At 57.7% G+C, this 19,854-nt stretch overlaps 2 protein-coding genes and 1 long non-coding RNA gene across 3 annotated transcripts; 2 read left to right on the top strand and 1 right to left on the bottom strand.

Moving 5' to 3' along the window:
• Positions 1 to 434: 434 nt before the first annotated feature.
• Positions 435 to 8,939, bottom strand: LOC115291434. The gene is made up of 3 exons (XR_003908439.1): positions 8,623 to 8,939; positions 4,942 to 5,108; positions 435 to 1,347 (listed from the first exon to the last, which is right to left on the bottom strand). It is a non-coding gene; the product is annotated as an uncharacterized LOC115291434 (long non-coding RNA).
• Positions 1,934 to 4,330, top strand: TFF1 (trefoil factor 1). Its single transcript, XM_029938900.1, has 3 exons — positions 1,934 to 2,206; positions 3,576 to 3,728; positions 4,157 to 4,330. Exons 1-3 carry the CDS (start codon positions 2,131 to 2,133, stop codon positions 4,171 to 4,173), a joined length of 246 nt encoding a protein of 81 aa, XP_029794760.1. The 5' UTR covers positions 1,934 to 2,130; the 3' UTR covers positions 4,174 to 4,330.
• Positions 8,940 to 16,535: 7,596 nt separating the features above from the next.
• TFF2 (trefoil factor 2) lies at positions 16,536 to 19,554 on the top strand. The gene is made up of 4 exons (XM_029938899.1): positions 16,536 to 16,733; positions 17,349 to 17,498; positions 18,347 to 18,493; positions 19,380 to 19,554. The coding sequence occupies exons 1-4, from the start codon at positions 16,655 to 16,657 to the stop codon at positions 19,391 to 19,393; spliced, it is 390 nt and encodes a 129-aa protein (XP_029794759.1). The 5' UTR covers positions 16,536 to 16,654; the 3' UTR covers positions 19,394 to 19,554.
• The last annotated feature ends 300 nt before the right edge of the window (positions 19,555 to 19,854 follow it).

The raw sequence follows: 19,854 nt of genomic DNA, 5'->3' as shown, positions 1-19,854 counted from the left end.
TCCCTGCTCCTATGTCCTCGTCCTCCTGTCCCCCGTCCCAGACACAGGCCAGCAACCTGCCCCTGGGCACCCTGCCACCCTGGCCCCCGTGGGCAGCTCTCACTCTGCTCCTTGCTGACCTTGGAAATCTGCATCCTGAGGGTGTCACACTGTAAAGGTCATTCCTACATTTCCATTCAGCTTTGTTTCAATATTTATTAATTTCCGTTTACTCATTCTCATTGTCGGCAAGGTCTTTGATGTGCATACACTTTACATCCTCTCTCCCTTTCCCTTGTGCATAGCCATTTGTGAACATTTATACTGTTTTCCCTCCTTCCTTCCCTCCCGCCTCCTGCTTTCCTCTTCCCTTCCCTCCCTCCTTCCTCCCTCCCTTCCCTCCCCCTTCCTCCCTTCATTCCTTCCTTCCTTCCTTCCTCTTTCTTTCCCTTTCATTCTTTCCCTTTCTTTCTCTCTCCTTCTTTCTTTTTTAAAAAGCTTCTTTCTCTCTTCCTCCATCTTTGTTGAAAGTTATTACAGGCAATGCTGCAAAGACAGTCCTTGTCCGTGTTTCCTTCTGCCCTGATGTGGGGGCTCACCCGGGAGCACAGCAGACCCGGCACCCCTGGACCTGCCAGATTGGGTCAACTCCACCGAACCCCGCACGCTTTTCCTCCAAACTGTTGCGCAGTTTGCGTATCTGCGGCTGAGAGCGGCCGCCCCACTCTGAGAAGTTGGTGGTGGTTTTCGCTGGTCCTGAGCACCGTTGCCGACGCAGCCCCCGCCCCCGAACCCTGGTCCTCCCCGGGGCGTGCGCACGGGGCTGCTTCTGGAGACCCCCGCTGGCGGCCTGAGGAGAGGGGGCTGGGCTGGGGTGGGGGCCCCCTCCCAGAGGGGCCGCCAGGACGTATTCGCCAGGTCACGAGGAAATGGGACTCACCAGGTCACGAGGAAAGCAAGCGCCTCTCCAAGGCTAGTCTGTCTCAGAGTCTCATGTTTCCGTGGGGAAAAACGGTTTCTCCTGTCGCTCATTCATTCACTCACTCTTCCACAGGTATTTGTCGAATCAGGACAGTTGTCAGTCCAGGCCGCCTGTGTGCACGGAGTAGACAGAATCCCTGCCCTCTCTGGGGGACAGAGCGAGGTCCCTTGTGCCCCCGGGACGGCACGGGGTCCGGAACGGGAGACCCAGAGCAGGTGTGGCCAGGGGAGCACGGGGTGCGGGCCGTTTTCGAGCACAGAGTCGAGGGGCCCTCACTGGGGGGCCTGAGATGGGGAGCGGGTCCCCCGGAGGGAGGAGCACCTCTGCTCGGTCAGTGTAGACGGCTCCTTTATCTACATGACTTCGGGGGTTTTTTAAGGACTCTGCTGTGAAAGCAAAAAGAGAAAACTTCATTTCGGTAAATAAGTAAAAGTGCTCAGGCATGTGCTCCGAGTGAGATGTTAAACGTTTCTGAGTTTTCAAGGTCAGTGTCAGGGTCCAGCGGAGTGTGCCCTTCCCCAGGGAGCCACGTTTCCTCCGTGAGGGACCTCATGGTGTTTTGGTCACGTAGGACTTTGCCACAAAAACGCCCAACAGGGACCGAACTCCTGGAGAAAAGATGACATTTGAAGCCCCGAGGGCCAGGAGGGTGGGGGGCGCAGGCCTGTCCCCTTCTTGCTCCTCTTGCCCCACCAGGGCTTCTCCCCCCACCTCCTGCCTGGATTCTCAGGATCTCGGAGGATGGCGTGGCCTGGCGGGAGGCCCCATCTACTCCTTCCCCTCCCCCCTGCGTTGGGCGACCCCGTGGAGTGTGACCCTGTGAGCCGCTGTTGACACAACTGTGCTTTCCATCCCGTGACTCACTGCTTCGGGAGTGTAATGTTGACACTCGCAGGAGGGCCTCTGCTGTGGTCAGGAGCCGGACGGGGCCGAGGCCGGAGACTCCCACGGCCCAGGAGGGGCCTCCCAAAGCCTCGCAGCCGCGATGACAACAAGCACACGGTGTTGCTCAGCAGAGATTGTGCGCAGCGAGGGTGCGGGACCTCCTTAGGCAAATGTTACCTGGCGCGCGTTGGGCAAACAGAGTCCGCGCATAAAACCCAGAGCCTGGACGGGCTCTCATCCCCGACGCGGTCTTCGGTGGAGCAGAGAGGAAGGTCACGGTCGCCATGGAGCCCAGGGTGGTCTGCGTCCTGGTGCTGGTGTGCACGCTGGCCCTCAGCTCCCTGGCCCAGGCCCAGCTGGGTAAGCAGCCTTGTCCGGGCCTCACGGTGGGCGCCAGGCCCCGCCACGGTCCCCTCGGCCCCCCGCCCGCCTGGCTCTGCCTTCTGGCCTGAGACTCTACCCCTCTCTGTGGGCCAGCGGTCCTGCCACAACAGGACTGGCAGCCGACTGCACACACAGCCGGGTGGGGGGTCATCTTCATGTGGTTCCGTCAGACAACAGGAGGGGGGGCAGAGGCTGGGAACCCTGGAGGCCCCGCTGGGCAGGACCAGCTGGGAGGGGCCTCGTCGCCCAGCAAGCCCCCCCCCCACCCCTGCCCCACCGCTGCTTCCCCCGCAGGCAGGGGGAAGGACACAGAGCTGCCTCTGTGCGCGCACACGCACTCACACGCACTCACACGCACACGCACACAGCTCCCTCTGACTTCACAGTCTCCCTGCGGGTGTGGAGCCCGATCCGGGGAGGCTGACGTCCTGCAGAGGCTGCCCAGCGGGGGGAGATGGTCCAGAACTTTCCCTCAAGGCCACGGACCCTTTTCTTCAGAGAAAGCTCGAGGCGACCCTCTCCTGCGTGCGCTCTGCTGGGTCCCACAGACGTGGGTTCGGTCCCCTCCGTCCCTGCGTATGGGCCACGCGGGACCCTCCCCCCACCCCTGCGTGTTCTCGCCGTGCTGGCTTCCATCCCCACCCCCCACGCCGCGTTCAAGACGTCGAGTGGCTGCAGGCGGCCCCCACGCCAGCCCCCGAGTCTTTCCTGCAAACGGACCCCCACCTCCGGAAATGCACCTTGCTCTCTCTGACTGCCTTTGGCCACGCTGCTCCCGCGGCGGGATGCCCCCACGGCTTTGCCCCACCTGGAAGCCCCCCTTGATTCCTTCAGTCTGGTCCTTGCCCCCTCCCCACCCCCGTGCTTGTCCTCAGCACCCTGGGACAGTCACACTCCGCTCTTCTGTGCATTTACTCGGCTTTCTCGCCCCTTAGGCTGTTAGCTTCTTAACAGCGTTGATCCTATTTTTGATTTTTGGGTCTCCAGCACCTGGCACAGGGTCCAGCATGAGCTTGACCGTCACTGTCAGGTTTTGCTTTGTTAACTTCTGTTTCTAGCAAGCACGAATGGTGCTCCATAGGTATTAAGTGATTAAGCGAAGTTCTTGTTCGTTGGAGTGAGTTAACGCATCGGTGAATTCCGTCGGTGGCTGTGAAGTTGTCAGATCCCGGGTACCTTGCGTTTGCCCTGTGTCTTCACATCAGGAGACCAGGGACGGGGTGTCCCTCTCGCACCCTGAGCCCCGAGTCTCCATCAGTGGTGCCAGCTGGCTGTTGGTTCAACTGGAGGCGGGCAGACGTCAGCCCGAGACTTAACTCTGGCCTGTTGTCCCCTGTGCTTTCAGAGACGTGTGATGTGCAACCCCACAAGAGGGCAAACTGCGGCGTCCCGGGCATCACGCCTTCCCAGTGCAGGGACAAGGGCTGCTGCTTCGACAACACCGTGCGCGGGGTCCCCTGGTGCTTCCGGCCCGAGCCCGTGCTCAGCCCTCCCGAAGGTATGGCCGGTGCGGCTCGTGGGCCCACGATGTGGGATAAGGGACGGACACGCACGGGCGTGCGGGGACCTGGTCCCCACCCCAGCCGTGTCTACAGGCGCAGCAGGGGCGGCGGGGTGGCCGTGGGGAGGTGGCGTCAGGCCGACGTCGGGCTGGGGGCCCAGAGACCGGGCAGAGACTGCTCGGCAAGAAGCCAGATTTGTCCCGGACTTGTCTTCACGCGGCTGACGAGAGTCCGTGAAGAATCCGGCGGCTCCTTCCCTGCGGCTCGGCTGGAGCGGAGGAAACGCCGACCCCCACAGGACGGCGGTCCTGTTTCTAAGGACACCTCCCCGCCGTGCTGCTGAGTCAAGTGTCTGTGCTTTATTACTAATGAGGGAGGCACGCTCTCACCGCCTCGCACCTTCTCCCCACTCCTCGCCCTCCAGAGGAGTGTTCCTTGTAGACACGCGGCGGCCCAGCCTCGCCAGGAGCAGCCATGGCCTCCCCGGGGACCGCAGGCCCTCGGGGCCCCCGCACCTGCACCTCGGCTCGCTGCGTGGACGGACCCCACACACCCCCCTACTCAAAATTGGCTTAAAGATTAAAAGAGATGGATGTCACGCGTGTTTTCAGTTCTTGTTAAAAATCGCAGATGATTGGCCTTTACCTGAAAGGGGAGCGCACCATTTCCACCTGTGGCCTCTGGGGGAGGCGGGGAAGCGCTCGCAGGCGGCCAAGGCCGCCTCGATATGGGTCAGCGGTCGGGGTCAGCCCACAAGCCCCCGAGATTGTCTCGTGCATAGCTCGAGCGTCCTGGGCGGTACAGCTGGTCTGCCCCCAGTGCCAGAGGCTGGCCCCCCGGACATGGACCCCAGGCCTTTCCCCGGGTACCTGCCACCCATCCCCACCTTTTTTCTTACATGAATTCCACTCTATAGAACAAGAGGCAAGTACTGCCTCCTCCCAGCCCCTTTGAGCTGGAGGAGGCTATGTGCCTTCATTCTGACTCAGGAGGCACCAGGGCCTCTACTTGGAGGCTCCTGGGAATGACTTTTCCTCCTTGGAAGAAGAGCTGCCTCTGGCTGCCCCGGCTGGGCTCTGCAGCCTGCCTTTGGATGTTGTGTGGTCTGAGGGTGTGATGGGCTGCTTCAAGCAGCCGTTCTGTGCTAAGGAGGAAAAGACATAGACCTAGAGGTTTGACATCCCTGGGCTACTGATTGGACGCCCTCACCTTGAGACTTCATGTTGAGTAAACCCAAATGTCCTGATGGGCTGAACCACTGCTGGTTGGGTTTTCTGTGCCTTGACATGTCACCAAGGCCCAGCCACCATGGGGGAGGGGGTGTGCAGCATACTCTCACCCAACGTGAATGTCCTTAGGCTGAGTCCTCCCTTGAGCTGTTAAAGGAGCAGGCAATCCATTGTTCCCTCCTTCACACCCGGCCTTCCGCTCTGACTTCTCACCAAGCCCTGGTGTGACTCAGCGGGTAACCCGGGTGGGGGTCTGCGTCAGGAGTGCGCAGCAAGTATTGTCAGGGCATTAAGGGGCGTATCTTTACGTTTCAAAACCAGCTCCCTTACAAACGATATCTCATCCTTATCTCCGTTACTGACATGGAACCGCCGAGAGTGTTTACCGTCTCCCGCGTGAGCGGACGCACAGCCCCAGCAGCCTGGCCACCTCATGAGTCACAGGCCCCCCAGGTCTCCTGATAATTTCAAGGATGTAGCTGAGAGAAAGGCAGGGGTGGAGAAGATGGGACCCCAGAGCGACCGCCCATACTGTTCCTTGTTCCCTCCCGTGTCACACGTGACCTAATGTGCTGGACAACAGATGAGGTCTTGGGGGCCAGCACACCAGGGAGGAGGACCGTGAGATGTCTCCCCCCAACCCCAGAGAGCTGTGTGGCTCAAGTGGCACTTCCCAGGACGTGCCGCCCTGGGGCTCCTTGACTTGCCGTGCTCCCGTGGCTGGGGGTGTCAGGCAGGACCCCAACCCAGGTGACTGGCTGTGTCCGCACCTTCCTTGCATTTCCCTGGATTCCTGCCCGGGGAGAAATCTGGGTCCAGCCTTCACCATCAGCCATGCAGCATACGAGGCTGTGTGGGCTCGGCTCCACCATCTGGACCTCAGACTGGAGAGAGCCTGGGACTCAGCAGAACCTCTGGAGGGGACGCACGTCCTCTGTCCCTGCCTGGGGGCGGGGGTGGTGTCTGCTACTCCGTCCGTGTGGAAAATCGAGGCCGGTCTGAGGATCGGCCCATGGACTGCCGCGGAGGGGAGGGTGAGAAAACACTCAGGCCGCCAGCGGGGTCCTGACCTGCAGAGCGGTGGGGCACCTCCGCAGGCGCCAGGACCCGAAGTGCCCCCGGGACAGTCAGTGCAGGCTGCCCTGTGTCTGCCCCTCTGTTCCGTGGGCCCTCCATCCCTTGGCAGCCCACAGCTCCCTGAACCTGTGCTGCGTGGGCTGTGGACCCTGAGGGGGGATATGTGGGCGCAGAGGCTGAAGCTGGGGCCAGGGGCACTGGGGGCATGCGGCTCGGGGTCAAGGAGAGAGAGGAGAGTGCCTGGCAGAACAGAGAGGCTCTGCGGCGGTGAGAGGGGCTGTGCCCTCAGCACTGGGAACACAGAGAAGTCACTGCCACCCATGAGGTGGACCCATGGGCACCCTCCCGGGCCCCTCCAGGCCCCTCCAGGCCCCTCGAGACCCCTCGAGACCCCTCTAGGCCCCTCCAGGCCCCTCCAGGCCCTTTCAGGCCCCATCAGGCCCCCTCCAAGTTCTCCAGCCCCCTCCAGCCTCCTCTAGCCCCCTCTCCAGGCCCCAGGAAAGCCCCCGGCCCTCCCCCGCCTCCCAGCAGCAGGCATCCGGGTGGCATGGCTATGGCAGCCTGGGGCCCCTCGAGTCCTTGAAGTGCCGGAGGGGGTGGGAAGCAGGCAGCTGTGACACTAAAGCGCCTTCGTGGGAACGGTTCTGCTGATAAGGCACAAGGAGGGAACGTGTCTCTCACAGGCGTGCACACACTCGGCTCTTAAAGGACCCTGGGAAACCGGCCAAGGGTGGCCACGGGGGGCAAGCCCTCCGTACCTCACACCCCTAGATTTCCGCCAGAGGAGAGGAGGCCACCTGATAATTGCTCTGTTTGACACATCGCTTGGCAGCAGGAAGATTTGTGTATTTTCTATTTTGTTTTCAGGAACAGGCAACAGAGTGATGCGTCTGCGTACAGTGGTCTTGGTTTTACCAGATATGAAGCTAAAACGCCAACTTGACCCATTTAGTGCCCGGCAAAGCTGTTTCACACATCCAAATGATGTCCTTTTCCCACCAGCCTGGAAGCCAGCAACTCAGGGGACCTTTCAGAACTTTCCCCGTCCTGGAAGAGCTTCAGGGAGTGTCTGTGGGCAGAGATCCTCATTTCCAGGGGACATGGGGGACCCTGTAGGTGGACAGCTGGCGTGGGAGAGACCCGGAATCTCAGAACACATGAGGCGGGAGCCCCAGGAGTGGGGCCAGGCCAGGGCGGGCATCCTGACCCCAAGGCTGGCGGGGCTGCAGCCCTGGGGTCCCAGCGACACCGGAAGCCAGATAACCCTCTCCCCATTTTCTCCTTCAGCTGGAGTTGGTGGGTCCACTCGGGCCGCCACGACAAAGGACCACACACTTAGGGACAGTGTGGAACCTGCTTGGGATTCCCCCTCTCCCCCTCTCTCTGACCCTCCCTAGCTCACTCGCTCGCATGCTCTCTCTCTCAAAATAAATAAATAAAATAAACTTAAAAAAAGAAAAAGGAGACAGATCGTAACGTGTAGGACGTGTCACATGCTGGAAAGGAAGGAACAACAGAAATGTTACCGTAGACGGGCAGGGCTGGGAAGGCCAGACCATCAGAAGCAGACGGTGCATGTCTGGGCTGACAGCTCTGACGCCCCTTATTCAGGTACCCGTCTGTGACTCTTGTCAGGACCCAGACGGGGCCCATGTGTCAGCCCCAGAAAGACAGACTAATGTCACGGCTGCTCTGTGAGTCACCGTGGGCTACAGCTCGGCCACAAGTGCTCACCCTGGGTCTCTCCAATAAAGCCTGAGCACATGGTGGCCTCTGGTGTCATCCATGTCCTGGCCCCTTTGCTCAAACGCCGATTCTGGTCCTGGTTACCAGGCCTTGGCGGAAAGCCCGAGAGCAGGACGGGACACGTGGACATTTCACAACTCAGCGTCAGGTGTGTGGGCCTTTGTCCACCTGCACCCCGTACAAATGTCAACCCAACTCTTGACTTTCACACGCTTCTAGGCTCTGGGAGCCTTCTGTTCTGCGGCCAGCATTGTTCCAGCCGTCCACCTCTGCTCCCAGATGATTTCCCACCCCGGACCCGGGTTCTGTTCCGAAAATGTCAAACTAAGGCCCAGACCAGGAAGCAGTTCTCGAAGCCAAGTTGTGGCTTAAGATCATATGTGTAGGGTCACGGAGAAGGGTGTTGTTAGCGTCAGAAAACTCCCTCACCGTTTTTGTGAGCGTGGGGAAGGACGGCTGGTGGAAAAGTCCATTGCCTGCGAACCTGATGGGACACGTCAACTCATAAGAGAGACACACGTGGCAATCCCAGCACAGGAACTTACCGGAAGGTATCAAAGGCTACTAGGGAACGGTCCCTCATCTAAGGGTCCAAGCAGATGGCAACAGAAAGAGCATTGGTATTGTTCTTAAATGTATCTCTTAATAGTTCTTCTCGGCTCTTAACATTGCTCTGAGCTGGCCATTTTGGGGGTAGCAAACTGAATCAGGTAAAACCACACATAGCCACATACATACGCACTCAACAAGATTGAGGGACCTAGAAGCTGGGGATGTGTGCTCTTTGTTGAAGGGATTTTCAGTCGGTATGGAGAACTTGGAAGGGCTCAGAGTTTACCTTCCTTGCAAGTCGACAGACGGCCCGACGCTGGCAGAGAATAAGAGACTCCCGGTTCAGGGACAAAGGCTTTGTCACTCACGGAAGAGCCCGCGGCACAGACATCAGCATCTTTGCCCTGGCTCCTCTCACCCCACGTCCTCCTGAGGCCACGCGGACGGGCCCAGACAGGGCACACCCAGGGGGCTGCAGTGCAGGGGTGGGCTGGGCAGGGGCTCTGGCCGCCTCAGGGGCTCCAGTCTCTTCAGGGGCAGGAAGCTTGTCTGTCTTTGTTCTGGAGGCAGACAGCCTATCTACCTCCCACGGTTGTTTGCTACACAAACATTGGACAGCTGAGATCAAGAGCAGATTATGAGTCACATACCCTCAGCCCAGGGGGAGAGACGTCACACCGCGCAGGGCCACATGGGTTGCAGTCCGGGAAGGCTGTGGCAGGAGGCTTTGTAGGAACGAGAGGGTGGAGTGGCTCCCACAGGAGAGTGTGGTTGGTTGGCTTGTTTGAGCAATTCTGCGGCTGGCCTAGGACGGAAACCCACTGCTCAGGGGTGAGCAGGAACCGCGCCCTGTCCCTTGATAAGGAGGGGCCACATGTGTGGGAGCAGGGGGGAGTGGGGCTTGAGGTTAGGCCCCTCCCCTCGAAGCTCTCCAATTCCTCCAGATGCCACAGCGGCACGTACCCCTAAGCCTTGATTTTGGGTCCTATACCATATGGGTAGTTAATGCCTCATTCACATGCACAGAAACGAGAGACTCCTGGAGAATTCTCTCCCAACAACAGGAGTACCAATGTATCGTTTTCAAGACAGGATTACGGAAGAAGAAAAAAAAAACATCGAGGCATGTTCCCATAACATTTTCTTTCATTTTCTTTACAAATAAAATAAAACACAAAAACTTCTCTCCATCTTTATCTTGAAAATTCACTATTAGAGAGTTTTAAGACTACAATACGGGGTAAGGAGATTGTTTTCATAAAAGGCCAGATGGTAAATATTTCAGGTCTTGGGGGTGGACAGTCCCTGTCTCAATTCATCGGTTCTTCCGTTCTGACTTGAAAGTAGCCATAAACAGTAGTTAAACGAATGGGCATGGCTGTCTTCTAATAAAGTTTTATTTAAAAAACAGACAATGAGCCTTTGGGCTATAGTTTGCCAACTTTTGTTACAATGTATTATTTTTCCTTGACACGTAGCGGTCTGTGTGGCCCAAATAATTTTAAGGTTTAAGGTTCACCAGCCCATGGCTTCTCAGCATGGCACCAGATAAAACAAAGCAAGGCACCAATCAGATGCCAAAGAGACCTCTTAAAGTAATTTAAATCTTTCTACAAAATTTTTTTAAGAGTATTTATTTTGAGAGATACAGAGATAGCAGGAGTGGAGGAGGGGCAGAGAGAGAGAGAAAGAGAGAGAGAGAGACAGAGAATCCCAAGTAGACTCCATGCTGTCGGCATAGAGCCTGAGGCAGGGCTCAAACCCACAAACTGTGAGATCATGACCTGAGCCGAAATCAAGAGTCAGACGTTCAACTGACTGAGCCACCCAGGGGCCCCTAAACTAATTTAAATTGTAACGAGAGTCCTTCAAAGAAGTTCAGGGAGGACTTTCATCGCACGACCCATTGAAAACTGTGCTAAAACTTATGTCCGTCCAATTCTCTCTCTCAAATATAACTTATCAAGATATCTCCACTGTCATTCCCTCCTAGACTCTGTACCAAAAGTCCTGTCAGCATTGGTTAATTTGCCTACTTCTTCTCCTAGCTTTAGCCACGTTCTTTATTATATGGATACATTTAGTTTCGGGCTTTAAAAACTCTATTACTTAACCAATCTATTTTTTTAAATATTTCATTTATTTGAGAGTAAGAGAGAGAGAGAGAGAGAGAGAGAGAGAGAGAGAGAGAGAGAGAGAGAATAAACAAGCAGGGGAGGGGCAGGGAGAGAGGGAGACACAGAATCGGAAGCAGCTCCAGGCTCTGAGCTGTCAGCACAGAGCCCGGTGCGGGGCTCAAATTCATGAACGCTGAGATGGAGACCTGAGTCGGAGTCAGACGCTTAACTGGCTGAGCCCCCCGGGGGCCCTTATTCAGCTGATCTGTTAACCAGATCCTACCAAACTGCAGGATCCTGCATGCCGGGGAGGGAGCTGGGGGTCCCCGCTCTTCTGGAGTTGGGGTGATTGGGTCTGTAAATGCTGGAAATAAAAATATGTTTTCCCAGTGGGGGTTGGGCATGGAGGAGGGCACTTGTTGGGATGAGTATTGGGTGTTGCATGGAAACCAATTTGACAATAAATTATATTTAAAAAATACATCTTCCCCTGATGATAGTGTGAAAATGATATATTATTGGGGCATCTGGGTGGCTCAGTGAAGCGTCCAACTCTTGGTTTTGGCTCAGGTCGTGATCTCACATTTGTGGGATCAGCCCTGCCTTGGGCTCTTTGCTGACAGAGCGGAGCCTGCTTGGGATTCCTCTCTCCTTCTCCCTCTCTCCCTCTCTCTCTCTCAAAGTAAATAAATAAACTTAAAAATGTGAGCTTTTCTCCGACTCAGGTGTCAGGGGGCTTGGGAGACTTTGAAAAGCACTTGAACTTCCTCAGCGCACCTCTCTGCTCGCAGATGAGGACGCAAGCCAGGGGCTAGGGGAACGCCTGGATTACTCCCATTCGCCCACACGCTGATGCTGTCTTACTGGTTCCGAAGGCAAGGTGGGCAGTGGGCAGCACTCGGTGGCTAGTTCCCGCCTCGGTCCCCATGGGTCACCCACCCGTCTTCCCGGGTGTGGCCACCATGCGTGTTCACTAGGTCAGGTTCCCGGGACACAACGTGCATGAGGCGAGGTAATTGCTGTCTTTTTGGGCACATCCTTTTACCTACACAGACCATGAGACGGGGGCGAAATCTCAGCCCTTACTTGGGAGGGCTGCAGGGATTAAATGAGATACAACATATAAAATCCTTAGAAGACCCCCTGGCGCACAGTCAGCCTGCAGGGAGTATTAGCTGTTCTCTTTCGCACAGTTAACAAAGGAACCAGGAAAGTAAAAATGTACTTCATGTGCGGGTGCAGAGAGGTGGTGTGAGCCAGGAGAGCAGGGGCGACGGGTGAAGGGCTCCTGCCTTCACTCAGCTGAAAGTGAATTCTTCCAGAAAGAGGTGGCCCCAGAGTTAGGGCAGGCAGAATGGTCAGGGTGTGTCTAAAGAAGGTGCAAGGGAGGTGCCGGGGCGGCTCAGTTGGTTAAGCGTCTGACTCTGGCTCAGGTCATGATCTCACAGTTCGTGGGTTCGAGCCCCGTGTCAGGCTCTGTGCTGACAACTCAGAACCTGGAGCTGCTTCAGATTCTGTGTCTCCCTCTCTCTCTGCTCCTCCCCTGCTCGTGCTCTGTCTCTCTGTGTCTCAAAAATAAATAAACTAAAAAAATAATTAAAAACAAAAAAGAAGGTGCAAGGTGCTTACACTGTCAGCAGCCTAAGAGGGTCAGGGGATGTGGGTCCAATTCCTAAAGAGTCTTGCTTTTCACACTCAGGAAACCCTACGAGGTCTTCACCCTTCAGATTGTGGGGAGTTTGGGGTGATGGGGAAGTGACACATAGAGAGTTCCACTTTTAAAAATTTTTTAAATGTTTATTTAATTTTGAAAGAGAGACAGAGAGTGAGCAGGGGAGGGGCAGAGAGAAGGAGACACAGAATATGAAGCAGCTCCAGGCTCGGAGCTGCCAGCACAGAGCCCGATGCGGGGCTCAAGCCCACGAACCGTGAGATCATGTCCTGAGCCGAAGCCGGCCGCTTCACCAACTGGGCGCCCCAGAGTTCCACTTTTCAAGGATAATTGAAGTGCTGCACTTTTGGGAGACAGGTGCTACCAACCAAGTGAGAAGCCTCCAGGGGACTGGATGGGGCAGCAAACGCAGGTGCACACAGAGGCCAAGCAGGTGCCACCCCGAGCGGATCCGGCCAGGTGTGAAGTGGCCACTCACGCCCTGCATGAGGGGTCACCGCAACCTCAGCCAGAAACACTTTCTTGAAAAGTCCCTGGACAACAGGTCTGCAAGTGGCCAATTCTCTTGGCTTCTGTTTGTTTAAAGAAGAATAAAGTTTGGAATCTCTGTGCCTTCTTCCGCTCAGTTTTGCTGTGAACCCAGAATGACTCTAAAAATAAAACCCACTTTTTAAAAGCGTATTTTGCCTTTCTCTTGGAGGGATATTCTTACTGAGACTAGGACTCTGTCTTTACAAATCTTTCAGTGCTTACAAACCGTCATTCCGTCGCTTCCCGTTTGCGCTGGTCCAGCACGCAGTCCCTGAGTAGGGACGCCAGAGGCTGCAAGAATCATTTTAGACACTCATTTTCAACAATCGGAGCGCGCTTTGCCTCGACGTGGCTCCCTTTGTATTTCTCTCTCTTGGAATTTGTTGAGCTTCTAAGATACATGGGTTTAGATTTTCAACACATTTCCCCCTAAGATGCCCATTATTTCTTCCAATGCTTTGTCTTTCCTCCTGCCGGCCGCACTCCCTCCCCCTGAGCCTGGAGAACTTATGCTGCGCCGCCTTCAGATAAAGCAGCCATTTCTTTTTTTTTTTTTTAACTTTTTAAAATGTTTATTTATTATTGAGAGACAGAGCACAAGTGGGGGAGGGGCAGAGAGAGAGGGAGACACAGAATCCGAAGCAGCTCCAGGCTCCCAGCTGTCAGCACAGAGCCCAATGCAGGGCTTGAACCCACAAACCGTGAGGTCGTGACCTGAGCTGAAGTTGGACACTTAACAGACTGAGCCCCCGAGGTGTCCCTAAACCTGCCATTTCCTAGGCAGCATTTAATCTAAAGCCCAAACGGTGGATCTTTTTTCATTTCAGATACTGTGTTTTCATGTCTAGAATTTCCACTTGGTTCATTTCTAGTTTCTGTTCTCCATTCAGATTTTCAAATGGGTTCCCTTATTATATTTTTATGTTTCTTTACCTGCTTGAACATTTTAATGCAGCTTCTCGGTCTATTTCTATCACTGTGTTTTCCAATGACCGTGGGTCACGTTTTCCTGCTCCATCACACCTCTGGTGATGTCTGGTTTTGTGTTGGACATCATGCATGTAATGTCATGGGTTTTGTTGTCTCCCCTAATTGAAGGCTGAGTCTGGCTCTGCCAGGCAGGGAATCTACCTGCCACCTGAACTTGATTCTTTCAGGGCTTGTTTGAAAGTTCCTCTAGAATGGGCACTGAGTGCCTTTGCTCTAGATCTAGGTCAAGCCTCCTTCTGCAGCATGATGTGGACTGAATGTGTGTGTCCCGATGAGACTAAGGTCCCAACCCCTGACCTGATCGTCATTTGGAGGTGGGGTTGGGGAGGTAATTAGGGCGCGCTGAGACCATGAGGATGCTGTCCTCATGGGTGGACACCAGAGTGCTCGCACTCTCTCTCTCTCAGGCAAGGACACAACGAAAAGGAGGTGTGTGCAGACCAGGAGGAGAGCCCTCCCCAGGCCCCCCGTCCCCCGCGCAGGGAGCCTGATCTTGGACATCCCGCCTCCAGACCTGTGGGAAATAAACAACGTCCACTGTTTAAGGCACCCTGTCTGTGGCATTTTGATTCGGTCACCTGAGCCGACTAAGACACGGCGCGGCCTTTGTGTCCTTGCTGAGTGCCCGACACGGCCAGCGAGCTTTCTCCCATGGCTGTCAGAGCTCAGAGGACTCCGGCTGTGGCCGCCCGCCCTCCTCGGTGCTGGGTCTTGCCCCGGGGCCGCTGCCGCCTGCCCCTGTGTCTGCGTGGACAGCGTGGCCTTTCAGCGAAACCCAAGGGAGACCCCCAGTCACATTACTGGAGCGGCCTCCTCTCTGGGACCCCTCCCCTGAAATCCACCACCTCTGAGACTTCTGATTCCAGCCTCCGTCCCCACAGCCCGGCGACCTGCCTGCTCTGTAGGGTCCGGGCGGCCCCTGCAGGCAGAGAACGAGGGCATCCCAGGGACACCGAATCCTTTCCTTCCCTCTGTCTGCCACTGCCCTGCGTGCGCTCAGCACCCCTGCACGCTATTTCCTGCGTCTAGTTCCCTGTGCCGGGACCGGTAGTCTGGGACCAGTATCTCCGTAAGAGTCCGAGGCAGCGATGCACACGATGAGTCTGTGGCTGTTCCCCTCTGCTGGTGTCTGTTTTCTGTGTGAACTAAAGACAACATCGCCCCTGGAATTTGCAGGATGGACGTGAGAGGGGCGGAGAAGGTGCTTCGGAGAAGAATGTCAGAACCAGTGAGGGCGGGGTCCAGGCGTCCGGCCGGCTGAGCAAGTGCAGTGAGCCTGGGGACAGTACGCAGAGGGCGCACTGTGGGCACCGGGACAGTGGAAGAGCGCATGCAGAGGGCACCGCGGGGGGCAGGCCTGAGGGAGGAAGGGGCAGGCGCCATGACTCACAGGGGGAAAGAGAGGGATCGACGGGTGTGGGGCCTTAGGGTTTGGAGATCGGAGAAAATGTTAGAAGCTTAGGACACCCTGGACGGAAGGGACATTTGCAAGTCTTCCTTGTGAGTGGAGCGAGGCTTCCCATAGTGCTCGTGGGGGACACAGCAGACACGGAGTGGAGAGAGATGCTCCTAGAGAGGAAACCGCAAGCGGCTATGCATTTGGATGAGCCGTCCCTGGGGACGTGGGATGCGAAGCCAGTGGGGACGTGCTAAGTCTTGGCGTGACCAGGAGCACAGTGAGCTAACTCGGCGTGGGGTCCTGAACAGAGGGACTGGCTGAGGTCAGCAGAGGACGTGGGGCAGGGGCACCGGAGGTGGTGCGGGTCACAGCCTGCTTCTCCGAGGAGACACCAGGGCACGTGGATGGCGTCCAGCCCCTCCCGTCCCCCGAGAGCTCATGTGATGGGCACGCGGCCCCCAGGACCGCGTGGAGGCTGTGTCCCTTCTGTGCTCGCACACACTGTGCTTCCACTGGAGACAAGGCTTCTTCCGTGAAGACTTCCCTGCAGCTCTAAGCAGGAAGTGTGCCTTCCTCTAACCTGCACCAGAGCACTCATGGGGTGGGCAGTGGGTGCCCAGGGGGGCCTCAGGGCCTCCTTCCAGGACGAGCAGCGGGGAAGGCACAGGGTTCCGCTGGCGCCAGGGGAGGGTGACAGAGCCGGGGGGGGGGGCGCAGAGGACATTCTTTGGCTCCTGCAGTGCCCGGATGGGGGTGGCGAGATCCCGGTGGCGGCGCAGGGGGTCAGGGGCCGGGGGGGGGGGGGGGGGGGGGGGCAGGAGACCTGAGAATCCTGACCTGCTCTCTGGACCTCGAGAACACTGGGTTTGGGATTCTGTGCCTCTCTGGGGCCCGGGCTGCTCAACCCGTGGTTCAAAGATGGGTGACCCCTGGCAAGATCTCGGGGGGCAGGGATGGGGAGGGAGGTCATGACCTCTTCCCTGTCCCCCCGTCTCCCACTTTGTCCCTCGAGCTTCCTCCATCTCCCTTGTCCCGTGCTCAGACTTTCTCTTCCGTGAAGCACTTTACCGCTGCGCATGGGCAGACTTAGGTCCTTAGGAAACCAAGGGCTCCCGTGGAAGAAAAACAGGGGCACTTTGGGGGTCATGGAAGTGCACCTGTGATTTTACTTGCAGCCCCCTCCCTCCAGTCTGCTCCATCCCTCCAGCTGGCTTGGTCCTTTTCCCCGGTAACCTTGGGCCTAACATTTCAAAAAAACACAAACAAACCTGTAACCACCTCCTTTATCGGGAGACATACATGGCTTATCCCTTCTTGGGTGTGACCCCCTGAGTGCCCAGTGCCAGATGTGCACGTGGCCAGTTTTCCACGTCGGCATCCTGGTGCGACCTGGCTCCCGGCCCAGGGCAGGGGAAGGCCCTGGCGGCAGCCTCTCTCTGTCTCCGGAGCAGCGAGCTGTCTCAGCCCCTTTTCCTAACAAAGGACCCACAGGGCTGGTGCCCCAGGGGACACGGAAAGGTTATCCGCACTGGCTGAGCAAACAGAGAGCTGACTATAAAACACCCAGTGGCGCGGGGACGTGCGTTCTGCCGTGGGGTGCAGCGTGGACATGGGACCTCAGGCAGCCCGGCTCCTGGCCGTTCTCCTGGTCCTGGGGCTGTGGGCCCCGGCAGGGGCCCAGAAACCTTGTAAGTGCATGCTGGGAAGCCGTCTTCTGTCGCTCGGTGTCCTTGACTGGGCAATGGAGGTTGGGGCCAGCAAGCCCCGAGAACCTTCCGGTGCACCCCCAAAATGCAACGGGGGTGTGCAGCTGCTTGCTTCCTGCAGTGCCTCCCTTGGCCTCGCGGGTCTCTGTGCTCTCATTTGTTTCCCTCCAAGTGGGGGGAGATGGGCTCACCTGAGAGCAGAAGTAGCTGTGAAGACACCCGGGATGCGGGCTCCGCGCAGCCGCGCACCCTTCCCGCCTCTCAGGAAGGACGCCCAGGGCTGTGACACCGCAGGACAGCCGTGCTTCCTGCACGAGGCCGGGGCGGGCCAGCTGGGGGGAGGGGCTGGGAGGGGGCCCCCTGGTGTCCGGAACCCACTCGGTCCCCTCTCCCTTTGACTTTGCTAGGTCCGCTGATGGCCTTCCGCCCAGAAGGTTTCCCCCTTTTCCCCCTTGTTTTTGTGCAATAAAGTAGTTTCTGCAGGGCCCTGCGTGTTTCTCAGAAGGGCATCTCGTGGTTCAAATACAGCGGAATGGGGCTTGCTGCTCCCCGCACGGCCCTGGGCCCTGGCAGGTCACCCTGCGTCTCTCTCCACAGCCCCCTGCCGGTGCTCGCGGATCAGCCCCCAGAAGAGAGAGAACTGCGGATTCCCGGGCATCACCAGCGACCAGTGCTTCGCCTCTGGGTGCTGCTTTGACTCCAATGTCGCCGGGGTCCCCTGGTGTTTCCGCCCCCTCCCGAAGCAAGGTAACCCGCGAGGGGAGCTGGGCCCCCTCTGGTGCCCTGGCCGGCTGCCCAGTGTGTGTGTGGATGCCCGCCCAGGCCAGCCAGAGGGGAGCAGAGAGGGGGCGCTGGCCCGCTGCCCACACCCAGAGCACCCCGGCCAGCCCTGTGCTCTTCCCCAGGCTTTTGTGAGAACCGGTCAGGTTTACTGTGTTAGGAGGAAAGGCAGCTCTCAGGGCCCCGAGCTGGGAAGGCATGGCTCCTGACGGAGCCTGTAAGGGAGATGAAGGCATTTTATAGGACACGATCCACATAGACCTTAAATGGTAAGAGATTTCGTTAAGACTTCAGGATTTTCTTTTGAGAAGGAGTCTTATGTCCTTGCACATCAGCATTGGACTAGGTCTTTAATTCCAAGGCGTGCACAAAAGAGAGTTGTGTGAGCAGAGCACACTGTGTGGGCAGAACATGGCACCCACAGGCACCCGTCCACACCGCCAGTGGCCGTAGGTGATGGGCTCCCTGGCACTGAGGGGGCGAGGCAGACGGGCGATGTGAGCCAGGGCCCTCCCTCTGGCAGAAGCATTGCTGACTTTCAGCACCTCGGCCAGATGCTTCACCTGCTCAAAGGGTGATGATCATGGTACTGTGGGTCGGCCCATTTTACAGATGGGAATGTCAGGTCCAGGGAGGCGAAATGGTTCTCCCCAGGCCCCGTAGCCTCTGCCCTGCGGCCTCTGCGCGGATCAAAGGTGGCCCGCGTACACGGAGGCTGAGGTCCCTCGGAGAGGGTGGGGAAGAGGCTGGCGAGCTGGCTGCCCTAACCAGGTCTCCGTGTTGCTCCCCTTCCTGTCCCGGGGCCGCCTGACCAGTGTCTGAGGAGTGCGTCATGGAAGTCTCAGCCCGCAAGAACTGCGGGTACCCGGGCATCAGCCCGGAGGAGTGCGCCTCCCGCAAGTGCTGCTTCTCTGACAACATTTTCCAAGTGCCCTGGTGCTTCTTTCCCATCTCCGTGGAGGGTACTGTCTGTGCGGGGCAGGGTGCTGTCCGTGGGGGAGGGGTGGGGGCCTGCAGGGTACTGTCCCAGTGGGAGTGGGTGGGGCCAGCGGGACTCGGTGGGAGCCCGGCGTGGCGCGTGGGCTGCCGGCCCCCAGCCAGCTCTGGCCTCCCCGCCATTCAGGGCAGGCCCCTGGGCCCCACGGGGGCCGGGTCAGGATGGAGCAGCTCTGAGGGCAAGTCCGCAATGGTGTCCACACTGAGGGCTGCTTTTCCAGAAGCCAAAAGCCCCAGGGTTCCCCCGGTGGCTTGCGTGCAGGTCACCTCACCACGCGCCCGGGTCCCTGCGTGGCTGGGGGCACCGCCCAACTCACTGTCCCAGAGGTTTGCAGTGCTGCTAAGGGCCGTGCGCTGTGCTGGTCACAGGAGGAGGGGAGGGGACAGGCCTCCCCCCAGAGCCCTGCTGCTCCCTCACGAGGGAGGGTCTGGTCACCCCCTCCCCATTAGCTACAGTGTGTCTGCTGACACTGAGTTTGGCCACACCAAGGAAAGCTCAGGCACCTTCCCCACAATGGGCATCTCACCCCTGACAGTGCCCCTGACCGTGTCCTTGACCACGCCCCTGACCACGCCCCTGACCACGCCCTGCCCGTGGCGGACACTCTTTCCCTGTTTTAGAACCTCAGGGTCCTGCGGATAGTGCAGCCTTTTCTTAGACTCTTCCGAGGGATTCCTTTGCTAAGGGTCCCTCTGGACAACTGGCAGGTCCTGGGGTGGGGGTGGGGGGTAGAGAATGGACCCCTGAGAAGCGTCCCCCGTCACCCCGGGAGGGGGTCCTTGGCAAGGAGTCTGTTGTCAGGAGACCCCTGATGCTGCTAACTGCAAACTTCTGGCACTTCACCTTTCCAGACTGTCACTATTAGGAGGAGTCCCTTCGGAGAACCCAGCAGGCTCCTGGAGATTTGGAAATGAGGAAAGTCACCATCTGTTCTCAGGTTTCCCGAGTCCTGACTCAGCTTTCCAGCCTTTCCACCGCTTCCAAGTGCAGCTTCTTCAAATAAAGAAAATCCTTAAAATCTGCTAACTTTCCTCTTGGCTTCATTGACACGAAAGTGGAGAGAGGGGGAGAGGGAGTGTGTGTGCGTGCGCAGGAGTGAGTGTGTGCGGCTCGGCTCCAATTCTCTCCTTGCTGCCGGAGCCAGGTCCGCAGGGTGCGTGAAGGCTTGTGTGTAAGAGAGTTTCGAATCCACAATCACTGCTGCCCCAGTCACTTGTATAAAAACTCAAGTGGCGTTAGCCCTGGAAACCTCTTGGAGAGGGGCGCCCCGGGGGCTCAGTCGGTTAGGCCAGCTGAGACTTCGGCTCAGGTCCTGATCTTGCTGTT

This window comes from Suricata suricatta, chromosome 5 (genome assembly GCF_006229205.1).
Source record: "Suricata suricatta isolate VVHF042 chromosome 5, meerkat_22Aug2017_6uvM2_HiC, whole genome shotgun sequence".
Lineage (NCBI taxonomy): Eukaryota > Metazoa > Chordata > Mammalia > Carnivora > Herpestidae > Suricata > Suricata suricatta.
The sequence above is the reverse complement of the archived record's forward strand: the minus strand, read 5'-3'. Positions and strand labels throughout refer to the sequence as shown.